General features: G+C 45.6%; 1 protein-coding gene and 1 long non-coding RNA gene across 2 annotated transcripts in view; both read left to right on the forward strand.

Moving 5' to 3' along the window:
- The window catches only part of LOC147870720 (uncharacterized), a 65,524-nt gene that overhangs the window by 33,973 nt on the left and 17,759 nt on the right, over positions 1-13,792 (forward strand). The window lies entirely within an intron of this gene.
- On the forward strand, positions 4,226-8,788 carry LOC147870722 (uncharacterized). The gene is made up of 2 exons (XM_087342088.1): positions 4,226-4,413; positions 5,644-8,788. The coding sequence occupies exon 2, from the start codon at positions 5,672-5,674 to the stop codon at positions 7,253-7,255; it is 1,584 nt and encodes a 527-aa protein (XP_087198214.1). The 5' UTR covers positions 4,226-4,413; positions 5,644-5,671; the 3' UTR covers positions 7,256-8,788.

Below are 13,792 nucleotides of genomic sequence, written 5' to 3' on the forward strand. Positions count from 1 at the left end.
GTGGCACACGACCCGGATGGGTGAGCGTCCCCGCAGGCCACGCACCTGGGCGCATAACCGCAGTTCCGCTGCGTGTGCCCGAAGCGTTGGCACCGTTTACACTGCATGGGCCCCTTCGGTACAACATATGTTTCTACCTTGACCCGCAGACCGCAGATCTCAGTAAGGGAACGCACTTTCGCCACGTCGGGGCCTCGTGCTACCGACACTATAAAGTGTGGCGTAAGGGGACGGTCACCGTCCTGGTCCATGGCCCGGCGCCTCGATCGCAGTTGCATGACCCCCTGCACAGCAATGTGCATGGCGGCCAGCTCCTCGCGTACCTCGGCCTCAGGCATGCGCACGCCCAGGTTTTTAATCAGCAGGCGCACGCACCGATCCTCAGGGAGGGAGAATGTGTGAAAACTCACACCCTCGCCCTCATCGAGGGACCGCAGGACCCTGACGGTGGCCCGGAACCCGTCGGCGGTCTCAGGCACAAGAGCCAGAAGGTCTCCCTTCATCTGCGCCACGATCCCGCAGGCCAACTCCGCGCGAATCCTATGCAGGAAGCTGCGTACGTCCTTCACCCCAGAGACGTACACCGGGGTTTTGTTACGGCGCTCCCCCGGAGCCGTTTTGTCCACTTGAGCGTTGGAAGAAGAAGCGGCGTCAGATGACACACCAATGAGCGGCCCGGACAGGTCCCCAGTCACCTCCATCGAGGAAGAGGGTCCCGGCTGGGAGCCGGGTCCCTTGGCTGAGGGCTGCACTGTCCTGCTCATGGAAGCGGTGGATGATGTTGCTGCTACCGACGGGCCATCGGGCCGATGAACTTTTGCCGGTGCCGGCAGAGAAGGTGACTGGGCTCCGGACAGTGGCCCGGGCGTCGGGCGCCTGGATGCGGGTTCCAACGAACCGCTCGAATTGGACAAGTCCAACTCTTTGGCTTTCCTCTTGCCAGTGTTGGCTCGAGTAGGCCCTCCGACCACGGTCGTAGCCGCTGTATTTAATGCTGCTGCCACTGCTGCCCGCTGTCTTTGCTTTTCCGCCGCGATGGCGTCCAGGATCTGCTTCTGGACCTGTTGGAACACTTCAGGGAGGTGGGCCTTCAGAAAGGCCATAAACGCTAAAACCAACCAACCAACCAACCAAAGAAGCTAACTGAGGGCAGAGGCCTGCGCAAGCGCAAGCATCGTCCCTACCTAGGTGAAACCATTCCTGCGCACAAGACGCATTGCTGGAAATGGTAAACGGTCGTAATATAAGAACGGAAATTTTGCTAACGCTAACGGGGTTTCGTCGTGGCGGGAGCCTCGACCATTCAAACTGGGATTTGTTGCTGCTGATGGGAGGTTATCCTGTCAGGCAAGTTGTCGAAGGAATTTGGTTGGTTGGGTCTCTGGGGTATGAACCCAGAGAGGGAGGGGCCGTTTCGGCTGAAGGCCTCTGCGGCATGGGGGGAAGATCACTTCAGCTGATGGCCTCCATGATCGGGGGGAAGAGTGGCGGGCCGTGCCCCTATTAAGTTATACCCTGGCATTCGCCTTACAACTGAGGAAAGCACGGAAAACCTCAGTCAGGGTAGCCCAGTAGTCTAACCACTCGTTGTGCTGACTTGGCCGTCTTTTGGGGATGGCTTCGGCTGGCCTGCTGAACATCAGTCGCCCTCGGTTGCCCTTGGGTGAACTCTGGCAGCCCTCATTCGGCACGAGTGTCTTCCGAGTTGCCGAACTAAGGGGTTCCCCACACCAGCTAACCTCGAGTCAAACCTCTCAGTTAGTGCTCTGATGTGGTCGGCAAAGAAAGGGACCCCCAGATCCTCATGTATTTGCCTGTTACTAACGTACCAGGGCGCGTTAGTAACAATTCGAAGACACTTGGATTGCAGAACTTGCAGCTTCTGGACGTGGCTGTGGGCAGCTGACCTCCAGATCGGGCATGCGTAATCCATTATGGGACGGATGAGCTGCTTATAGAGTAGTACACCGTTCCTGATTGACAGGCCACTTCTCCTATTGATAAGCGGGCCTAGCACACCTAATCGTTGCGCTGCCTTCTTTCCCACTTGGTTGACGTGCGCCGACCAAGTAAGCCCGGCGTCAAGGGTGACGCTAAAACCGCTTGTCATTCGGCTTTTATACAAATACAACAATGTCATTAAATAGACACAACAATTATAAATGAATACAACAATGTCATTAAACAGACACAACAATGCTAAACGCAACAATGCTAAACGCAACAATGTCTATAAACTAACAACAATGCCAGACGCGACAATGTCAATAAACAGACTACTAAACTGTAACAATTGCCGACTGTGAGAATAAGAAATTGTTCCGACGTTTTGTGCGTGTCCTCTGACTGGGACGGAATATTTGCAACGACCTAAGCTGGACTAAGCGTAATCAAAAATAAAAGACAAATGACTTGTTCTTATGCTCATTTGCTCTTTAACGCGATGCATGCAATATAAGCATATGTCTATGTTGGCTAATATATGATAGGTGGGTATTAGTATTAGTACGCCGAATTCCGCTGGGCTGACAAAAATCTAATTACTCCTTAAAAAGGCTTGCAGTGCACTCTGTTCACGCCAGATTTAATGAAGAAATGTTGGCTGATTTGGTTACTGGATCAGAGGGACAGGTCTGTATGCAGCTCGTAAAAGTAATGGGTAAAATAAATTTCACTGCCTCATTTCAATTGTGATGTTAAAACCTGTGTTCTATACAGCGTTCTTTCACGCAGGCGAAACCTGTCCAACTAAAATCAATATTAATGTGCGATAGCGGATGCACTCTATGGAGTACTCTTGGTACTATGAGCGTTGGGGGGTCGGGGGTTCATACTCGTTGTGCCATCCCTCGGGGAAATAGAGAAGTTCAACCGGTTTTGGTAGCTCTATCAATAAAGTGAATCAGCATTATTATCTACTTTAATCACAGTTTCCGAAATCTGACATTTTAGACTCCCAGATTCTTTCGACCGTATAATCAGTGCAGTTTTGCCTAGAATTAGGAAGTTTAATCTTGAAACAGTATTTAGGTATAGAATGTGCACGCTGATAACTCCAGTTGCTTGTGCTTCTAAATGTCGTACAAGGGAATGGTCCAGTTGACCAGGTCAAAAGGCACTTGTAAAGCTGTGAAAGACTTGATAAATCACACACCCAATAAATACTAAATACGAACCAAGAAGCATAGGACTTAGATCAACCTAACAAGTCACTTCTGTGACAGTTACAGTGCACAGATTTGTAGGTAGTTTTATCAAATGCATTTTGTGAGCTCTGTTTGATTTCTGATATATTTATGAGCCTGTGTATCAGATGTTTCTGAAGTCTTTCAGAGTCTTACCAGCGTCTGGCCCACAGACTTTATTGGAATCCACCAGGAAATGCCACAGTGCTGCTGTCATGTGTGAGTATGGTGGTATAAATTTGAACTGCACATTCCAATTTTGGACACATTTTGTGCAACCTTGTACAGTGTATTGGCAGCTCATATTTACCCATCAAACTACGTCTATCTCAGCCCTCGTGGCTAATGTCCGCCAATACCTCAAAACAGTGAAGGAAGCCTTGGGGGTAAAAACTTGCGTCGTTAAACAAACTACGAATAAATAAAAATACATGGTTTGCTATAACCACACAAAATCTGCAGATTAATTCGGAAACACCCGGTAGCTTACAGGCTTCTTCCAGAGTTCTTACCTTCCTGCGTTCTCTCATTGGTCAAAATGAATAATCGGGATTCGAAGGAAGGAAGCATTTTCCCTGTCGCAGGGGCGATGGGTTCAACAGCGCCCGGGCCCCTCAAAAATCGTCTTTAAAATTAAAAAATTATACAAAACACGACGTTATTTTTAAACAAGGGAAAAGTAAATTGCAAAATTTACTTCAAGCCTCGTTTCGTTACTTTTCAATTAATTTCCTTTTACACAGAAAATATTTAATATTAATTTTTGATTTCTTACAAATTATAACTTATAGTAATCCAATTTGTATTTCTTTAACTACAAAGAATGTGTAAATATAAAACGCAGGTGTTCATATAAAATACGAACGCCTGCAACAATCAAGGCTGGCATGCGATAAGGTTCATTTCTCAGTCCATATGCACGCTTGAATCAACCGTATTGCACTCCCTCTACTGACTGTTGCGTCATAGTTACGTCTGCTTTGTTGTGTTGGTATAAATAGCAGGCAACAATCGGCTTTCGTCACTCTGGTTCGAATTGTGCTGCAAAGAGGTTTTGGATTAAGTGCTTCGAGAACGAGATACTTTTGTGTTGCCTTAATTAGCAAAAGCCTTTCGTGGATTTACGTTCTATAATTTAGTGACAATTAATATTTCGTTCGATTAATATTTAATTTATAATTCAACTTTCGCTGCCTGTGAACATCGAGATTTCCTCCTCTCCACAAAGGTGAGCCAAGGGTTTCCTATTTAATATTATTGCTCATTACATTTACAGGTTATCATTTACAATTGTGAGAAGGATTATTGCAGTGATGTGCTGTCTCTTACGAAAGTTTACCGCGGATTTAAACGCTGTTCTTCCCTTCTGGAAGCTGTCGGTCTCCGCATTCCTGCTCGGAATCTGAGGGACTCTTCTCTGTTCAGTTGCAGCCCTTCGATTAAAAACATTCCCTTTGCTGGACGCTCATCAACTGCTGATGCTGTCTGCTGGGGCGTCCATGAATTTGTAAGGAAGATCGCTTCCTTTAATCGGATTTTACGAAGTTCTATTTTATTTGATTTATTTAAATTATTATTACAAACATCTGATGCATTCAGTAGCAATTTTTCTTTGTGCATTAACGTCCTATGCACTCGTGTGTTGTTTGATAATCTCTTTGTTGTTACCTTTCCATCTTCATTGTTGTGTTCGTCTCGCGTGCTGTAACTGTAAATGGCTATTGAATTTTTATTTGTAATTTTCTGTGGCATCGTGAGGATTGGTATGAAATTGTTAAACATTGTTGTTGTCCTCCAAATACTGTCTGCATTTATGGTAAATAGTTCAATTTCTACAGCAATACAAAAAACCTAGTGAATTAATTTCGTAACTATTTTAATTCGTGGATGGCCCAAAGAATATTTAAGAATTCCGAATAATCGCTGCTTACAGAGTAACCCTTAAATAAGGAATGTAGCGTTAACTCGTGTACGAACTAGCACTCGGTTTCAAGTGACGTGAAAACTGTGAAGTTTTTCTTGAAGTTCAGTGCGGAGCAACGAAGCTTAATGGTGTTTTGCTTTTGAGTTTGAAACGATGATGAACCAACTGGCAAGTATGATATCGTCTTATTAACTGAAGGAACGTAAATTCTGTTTCTCGGAATTGAAATCGTAGTAAGTCGATGTACCTGATCTTGCTTTCACCGAAAGAGCAGGAAACGTTTTCTCATTCCGATTTATCCTGCAGTGCGTCCAAGGATGAATAATATATACAAAATATCGTATCCCTGGATTAATTTTTAGCATAATAACAGACTAATCAACCGGTGAAAGAGCAAAATATTAATAATATAAATATAAGAATACGTAGTATAAATTTGTATTTCACGTGTTCCGAATTTCGTGTTGCATTTAAAAGGGCACTGATGCTTTAATAGCATTGGAAGGTAATAAGATGTATCTTTTTTGACTGCAGGTGTCTGAGGAGAAAAGCGATAACGACCATGGAGAACGTTAAGACATTGATAGACGATCTGAATGGTGATGGAAAGAAAGAAAAGTGTGGACAACAAATATTAGCCGAGGCGGACTGCAGTCAGAACAGGGACGAGGACTGCAGTGAGAACAGGGACAAGGACTGCAGTGAGAACTGGGACAAAGACTGCAGTGTGAGAACTGGGACAAGGACTGCAGTGAGAACTGGGACGAGGACTGCATTGAGAACTGGGACGAGGAATGCAGGGAGAACTGGGACGAGGACTGCAGTCAGAACTGGGACGAGGAATGCAGGGAGAACTGGGACGAGGACTGCAGTGAGAACTGGGACGAGGAATGCAGGGAGAACTGGGACGAGGACTGCAGTCAGAACTGGGACGAGGAATGCAGGGAGAACTGGGACGAGGACTGCAGTGAGAACTGGGACGAGGACTGCAGTGAGAAAAGGGACGAGGACTGCAGTGAGAACTGGGACGAGGACTGCACTGAGAACTGGGACGAGGACTGCAGTCAGAACTGGGACAAGGACTGCAGTCAGAACTAGGAAGAGGACTGCAGTTAGAACTGGGACGAGGACTGCAGTGAGAACTGGGACGAGGACTGCAGTCGGAACTGGGACGAGGAATGCAGGGAGAACTGGGACGAGGACTGCAGTGAGAACTGGGACGAGGACTGGAGTCAGAACTGGGACAAGGACTGCAGTCAGAACTGAGACGGGGACTGCAGTGAGAACTGGGGCGAGGTCTGCAGTCGGAACTGGGACGAGGACTGCAGTGTTAACTTGGACGAGGACTGCAGTCGGAACTGAGACGGGGACTGCAGTCAGAACTGAGACGGGGACTGCAGTGAGAACTGAGGCGAGGTCTGCAGTCGGAACTGGGAAGAGGACTGCAGTGTTAACTGGGACGAGGACTGCAGTGTTAATTGGGACGAGGACTGCAGTCAGAAATGAGACGGGGACTGCAGTCATAACTGAGACGGGGACTGCAGTGAGAACTGAGGCGAGGTCTGCAGTCGGAACTGGGACGAGGACTGCAGTGTTAACTTGGACGAGGACTGCAGTCGGAACTGAGACGGGGACTGCAGTCAGAACTGAGACGGGGACTGCAGTGAGAACTGGGGCGAGGTCTGCAGTCGTAACTGGGACGAGGACTGCAGTGTTAACTGGGACGAGGACTGCAGTCGGAACTGGGACGAGGACTGCAGTCAGAACTGAGACGGGGACTGCAGTCAGAACTGAGACGGGGACTGCAGTGTTAACTGGGACGAGGACTGCAGTCGGAACTGGGACAATGACTGCAGTCAGAAATGGGACGAGGCCTGCAATCAGAACTGGGACGAGGACTGCAGTGAGAACTGGGATGAGGACTGCAGCCGGAACTGGGACGAGGACTGCAGTGAGAACAGGGACGAGGACTGCAGTAGGAACTGGGACAAGGACTGCAGTCAGAACTGGGACGAACACTGCAGTCGGAACTGGGACGAGAACTGCAGTGAGAACTGGGACGAAGACTGCAGTCGGAACTGGGCCGAAGACTGCAGTGAGAACTGGGACGAGGACTGCAGTCGGAACTGGGACGAGACTGCAGTGAAAACTGGGACGAGGACTGCAGTTACAATTGGGACGAGGACTGCAGTCAGAACTGGGACGAGGACTCAAGTGAGAAAAGGGACGAGGACTGCAGTGAGAACTATGATGAGGACTGCAGTGAGAACTGAGACGAGGACTGCAGTTAGACCTTTGACGAGGACTGGATTCAGAACTGGGACAAATCCTGCAGCAGAACTGGGACGAGGACTGCAGTCGGAACTGGGACGAGGACTGCAGTGAGAACTTTGACGAGGACTGGAGTCAGAACTGGGACAAGGACTGCAGTCAGCACTGGGACGAGGACTGCAGTGAGAACTGGGACGAGGACTGCAGTCGTAACTGGGAGAGGACTGCGGTGAGAACTGGGACGAAGTCTGCAGTCAGAACTGGGACAAGGACTGTAGTCATAACTGAGACGAGGACTGCAGTGAGAATTGGGTCGAGGACTGCATTCAGAACTGGGACGAGGAATGCAGTGAGAACTGGGATGAGGACTGCAGTCGGAACTGGGACGAGGACTGCAGTGTTAACTGGGACGATGACTGCAGTCGGAACTGGGACGTGGACTGCATTGGAAACTGGGACGAGGACTTTGCACCGTTTTTCAAGTCGATCTATCCTGCTGACTCGTCGTTTGTGTATTCTATGCCCCTATATAAAATTGGTTAAAATAGGGAACATGAAATTAGGTAGTTGTTTATCAGATAAATCACATCCATTAGAATTCAAACAAAACAACTAATGTAATATATTCAAAAAAAAGCAAAGTAATATGACAATATATAATAAAAAATAAACAAGAATATAAACCAAAAAAAAATGAATAGGTAATTTGTCTTGTACAATTCTAATATAACAGAAGGAACATTCGTGTTACACACACACGTGGTGCATCCATACTTCACTGGCTACCACACCCAAGACACAGCAGCGAGAAACATTCCCCTATGAAACAGAATTACAGTAAAAAGCTCCCCCCCCTCAAAATTGTAGGGTTGTGTGCGCTGACTTAGCTGCTTGACTTTTCCCGACCACCTACCGGCCCAAACTCGCCACTGCAAGTGGTACCCCTTGTAACCACGTTACAAGATTCAAACAGGAAATGTTCACGTGCATCACCAATGTGATGACACATATGATTTTCCAACTTCAACAGAACTTACATATATGTTACAACAACAAAAAATCCAGAACACCGGGTGCCCCATGGCACGGTTCACACGTTTTTCTTCACTTCACAAATCCAGAAACTACACCTTCTCTAACGACCAAACACCCGCATGGTCAACCAAGCCACACACTAATCTCTCTCAACTCCCACTCTCCTCTGTTTAGCGTCACCAGGCCACGCAAAAATTATGAAATCACGCTAGCCTCTCACCATTCGTAGGCTTTAGAAATCAAGCAATAATTACGCAGTGCCTCCTTGTCAACTGCGTAATTCCTAGAACTGACTACCCTCGCTTGAATATTAAATAAAAAGCATGTTTATAAACTTTCCTTTTGTTATTTTAGCAAAGTAATATTTGAACGTGTCTCCATCCGTGGAATAGAGGATAATGTGCTCGGTACTGGACCCAAGGTACGCGGGTTCAAACCCGGCCGAGGTCGATAAGAATCCATAGCACAGCTTCCTCCAGAGGGGAAGTAGAGCCGGCGGTCCCATGACGTAGATTTACGGCGCGTAAAAGAACCTTACAAGCACGAACGAGATGTTTCTTAAGCAAAATTCAGCCATTAGCAATAATTTTCCGATGAAGGAGAGCATTTTTAGTTTAAACAATTTCAAGATAACGAACCATCGCTGCTACCCGCACTACATGACTGAACATTCGGCCTCTGAATTTATGTTCTTGTACGAGTTCCAAAACGTTTTGCTGATGTAGGACGTGCTTAATTTTGCCCACTGTTTAACAACACATTCCTTCGTTCTATGTAGGATTAGAGGTTTTGATGATACAAGCAATTCTGCATGCAAGCCTTGCGTGCTACATATCCAGCCCATCGGAGCCTGATATATTTCACTACCCTCACTGTTCCAGGTGACCCGTACTCGTTATACAGAATTCTAAATTCCCAACTCACTTCGTCCCTCGCCAGCTGAGTCCGGTCCTCATCCTTAAAGGTTAGACCTCAGACACGCGTTAGCATTATCCTACATTAATACCAACGTGTCGAAATTTATTTCCCCTGCCCTTCTTAAAAAAGCTTCCTCTATTTGCTGTATGAATGTGAACAGAACGTTTCTTGCTCCTTCTACATACGAAGTTACATTATCCTCTTTTAATATTCCTCAGCGTCTCCCTCTCTTCTGGTTTCAAGACCTCAACTCCACACGAATTTCCCGCTGCTCGTTCACGTACCAGAAGCCGCGTTTTGTTAGGGATAAGAGAGGAGAAGGCGAAGGACGTCGACATGAATGATACACGGTCTCCATCTTCGGGGCATCATATTCCTGAGCAGTTACAATTCGGAAGTTTCGTGGTGACGTAAATGACCCCTTTGTCACGGGGACTGGGTAAAGTCTGGCTTCTTTAATGGACCTTCCAGTGATTACGCTTTCCCGAAATTATAAGAATTAGATAAAGCGCGTACAAAACGAAGTCACAAATAGTTCTTGTGCCTACACATGACTAAGCTTCATCCACCGGACCATTTTAATGGCGTCTGGTAACTGTGATTCTGCCGAATGTTCTCGATGGTTTAATATGAACAAGTTAAATGAAATTCCTACTTTACACACGCCTGCCCATCTGCGTGTCAGCATCTTTACCCTCTAGGACCCCCAGACGGATTTTGATGAAATGATGTATGAACGACACCCAGAATTTACATGTTTGTCGCTTAATCGATAATAAGAACGTGGCGAAACTAGCGCTAATAAATATTTTGACTGGGTGGCAGATGAAAAATTAGGATATTTCACAGAGATAAGAAGAATATAAGTGCCACAAATTTAAGTGGTATTCTTCAAAATAATTTTCTCTAAATTAATTAGGCGCAATTTAAAACATACACAAGAAAAATTTCCCTTGTGAGGATTTAGCGAAAGCGTGTGCATCGTACGGGTAAATTTCGCGAGTGAAAATCCCTCACTGCAACTACCAACAGTCGCAGAATGATTGCACGCAACACATAGTCAGCCATTTTAACAAAATGGAGTGGCCACGAATTCTCAGTCGGTATTGCAGCGGGTAATTATGTCGACAGTTTCTCCGTTCTTGTCAAAACAATTTCCCGCCTATTACCGAACCGAAGACTCGCTATCTTGTTTGCTATTCTGCGCCAGATGATTCCACGGAAGACTTTATATTTATTTACGCTCCATTTTAATATTATACCGTAATCTGCGTCTGGTTCTCTTTGCGAGTATAACACCGCCAGCCAATCACTGATGACGTGAGTCGAGTATCCTGACACTTTTAGTGCAGACAGACAAGAAAAAACTCACGTAGCCTGACTGCCCTCGAAGCTGCAAACTGCTAAATTATTGCCCCTGTAGGACGTCGACCCTTCCTCTTCCATCCTCCTGGAGTCCATCAACAGCCACTTGGACGAAGAAATTCGAAATGGGGTAACATCGGACTAATGCCGAGTTCGGGTTCGAACCGGGTGTTCTTGGTTGCTTGAGCTCTGGACTGGAATATGTTAGATTGTCAAGGACTCTGCTCCATGGAGATCGGCCACGGTAGAAAATACAGGGGAGTAAAACGAAACAGCTGGCAGGCACCAGAAATCATGACTGCCTTATTTATGGCAAGAAAAGACCATGGCTTACCTCCTCCATTAGGTAATAAATCTCTTATTGCGGAAGCCAAGGCCTACTCAAAAATTCCTTCCGCTTCTTGTTCTATCCGTTTTCATTACACGAGTTCTCACTCACTTAAATCAGAAGCTGATATCATGATTCAAGGGAAAAGATTATTAATGTTTAAATATGACAAAGTTAATTGACATAATTACATCTTTTGAATTAAGTGCACGCGAATAATTAAAGACGCAAGGAAAGAAACGAGAATTACGAATATAAATACGACGTTCAAAGCCTCACCAAAGCACTGGTTCGTACACTAGCAAAGAACGCCTGAGAACGCGACACCCAAGGATCTTCTGGAGGCAAAAGCCCCCGGGGGTGGGGCAGACGCCAAAGGACGTCAGACAATACGAAGGAACAGTCTTAATGCTTGAAAGAAGTTCAGGCCAAGAGATAAATCTACGACGCTATGATCATGTAAACTGACTCCTGAGACGCTAATGGTCGCTCAGCTAGTCAAATATACCAAAGAAGCTAGTGAGTCTAATAAAAATGTGCGTAAATGAAACCTGTAGGAAAATTCGAGTAGGTAAATTTGTTTCTGAGACATTCTACATCAAGAACGGTCTAAAACAAGGAGATGCTTTGTCTCCCTTGCTCTTTAACTTTGCGCTAGAATATGCCATCAGGAAAGTCCAACAAAGGCAGGAGGGTTTGCAATTGAATGGGACACATCAGCTATTGGCATATGCTGATGATGTTAATTTATTGGGGGACGATATGAATACAATAAAGAGGAACGCAGAAGTTTTACTAGAGGCTAGTAGACAGAAGGAAATTCAGAAAAAACTAAGTACATGTTAGTATCTTGTCAGCAGACAGGAGGACAAAATTATCTTAGGGTGGATAATAAATCCTTTGAAAGGGTTACAAAGTTCAAATATTTGGGAACAACAATAACAAATCAATATGATACTCGTGAGGAAGTTAGGAGGAGATTAAATTCCGGAAATGCTTGCTACTTCTCAGTCCAAAATATTTTGTCTTCCCGTCTGATTTCTAAGAACCTGAAAATTAAAGTATACAAAACAATAATCTTGCCTGTTGTTTTGTATGGGTGCGAAACATGGTCTCTCACTCAAAGGGAGGAACACAGATTGCAGGTGTTTGAGAATCGGGTGTTGAGGAGGATATTTGGGCCTAGGATAGAAGACGATGGGACATGGAGAAAACTGCACAATGACGAGCTTAAAAATCTGTACTGCTCCCCCAGTATTGTCAGGGTGATTAAGTCGAGAAGAATGAGATGGGCTGGGCATGTAGCGCGCATGGATGGGATATGAGGTATGCACCGGGTACTGGTTGGGAAACTTCAGGGGAAAAGACCGCTGGGGAGACCTAAACGTAGATGGGAGGATAGTATCAAGCGGGATCTATGGGAGATAGGAGTTGAAGAAAACTGGATTTTGTTGGCCCAGGACAGGGTCCGGTGGAGGGCTTTGGTTAATTCGGTGATGAACCTTTGCGTTCGGTAAGCCATCTAGTTAGTTAGTTAGCTAGTCAAATATCCCTCCTCTTAAACGCAAAAACCGAGATTGCATCACAGTCTTCAGCCAGATAAATCCAGTCCAGACCTTACTCCTGGAAGATACATTTTAATATTATATTCATATCTGTGCCTACGTGTCCGAGTTACCTCGTCCCTTCAGGATTCACACCAAAATGCCGTACAAATATCTCGCCTTGCTCACGCATGCTACATGACCTAATCATCTCAGTAACATTGAATTAATCGTCCTAATATAACAATTTTAACAGTAAAATCCATAAGTTCTTTGTTGTGAATTTTTCTCCATTTGTCTCTGGCCTTCACTTACTTTCTCCCTTTGGGTGATGACGTCTGACTTCTAATTCCCTTTCAAGAGGAGCGTAACTCTAGCAATAAATTTCCGTGTTCGTTCATCTGTCGAAACCCTAATCACGCATGCGCCTTGCGAACAAACTTCGACGATGTTTGCATAGACCTTGTGTGCCAGTTACATTTCCACTTTCTGTCGATAGTTATCATCGATTTTATATGCAAGCCAGTACGTTATATAAAACGACTTACAGAATGGAAGAAAGTGTTTTACTCAGACGCACTAATCAAACTAAACCCTTCAATGTTCCTAAAACGGCTTATCAAAGTAAATGAAAATTATCTGTTATCTTTCAATGAAGTGCATTTCAAGAACTCGTTATGGGCTGGTCGTCTCTGTCTGTCCGTCCAGTCGATTCAACTCGAGAACCAGTAGACGGACTTGTTTGATATTTGATGTGGAGGTTGGCTATTCTGCAAGATTCCAAAATCGTACTTTTGAATTTCCTACGAACGGTGAGAACAAGATGGCGTTTGAGGAAAGCAGTGAGGCAGTCGCTGATTTGCTACGATCTGGTGGTCAAAGTGGGAAGTATCGAAATAAGACGGCTTTAATACATCCAAATGCACGCTGCAAAGAACGCGTCACGGAAAACACTTTCCGAGCTTGGTCGATATATCGCTTGGCGCACAGGATCATTAAATTTCGTTGAGGAGGGCTTCAGAATGCAAAACTGCACAGGAAAATTACGACGTCCGATCCTCTCCGACAAAAGGCACAAAGGGAGTTGATCGTGCTCTTGATATTTGTATTTCCCAGTGTAATTAGCCCTCTGACGTCTTCCTCGTGGTTTGTTTCGTCTCGGGACGACAATATAAGGTCGATTGGAAATCATAAAGTTCAAAAATCGTCACAAAATCATCAC

Source organism: Zootermopsis nevadensis, unplaced genomic scaffold, assembly GCF_977971745.1.
Source record: "Zootermopsis nevadensis isolate Lab colony 2312 unplaced genomic scaffold, Znev_1.0 Znev_ptg000208l, whole genome shotgun sequence".
NCBI classification, from domain to species: Eukaryota; Metazoa; Arthropoda; class Insecta; order Blattodea; family Termopsidae; genus Zootermopsis; species Zootermopsis nevadensis.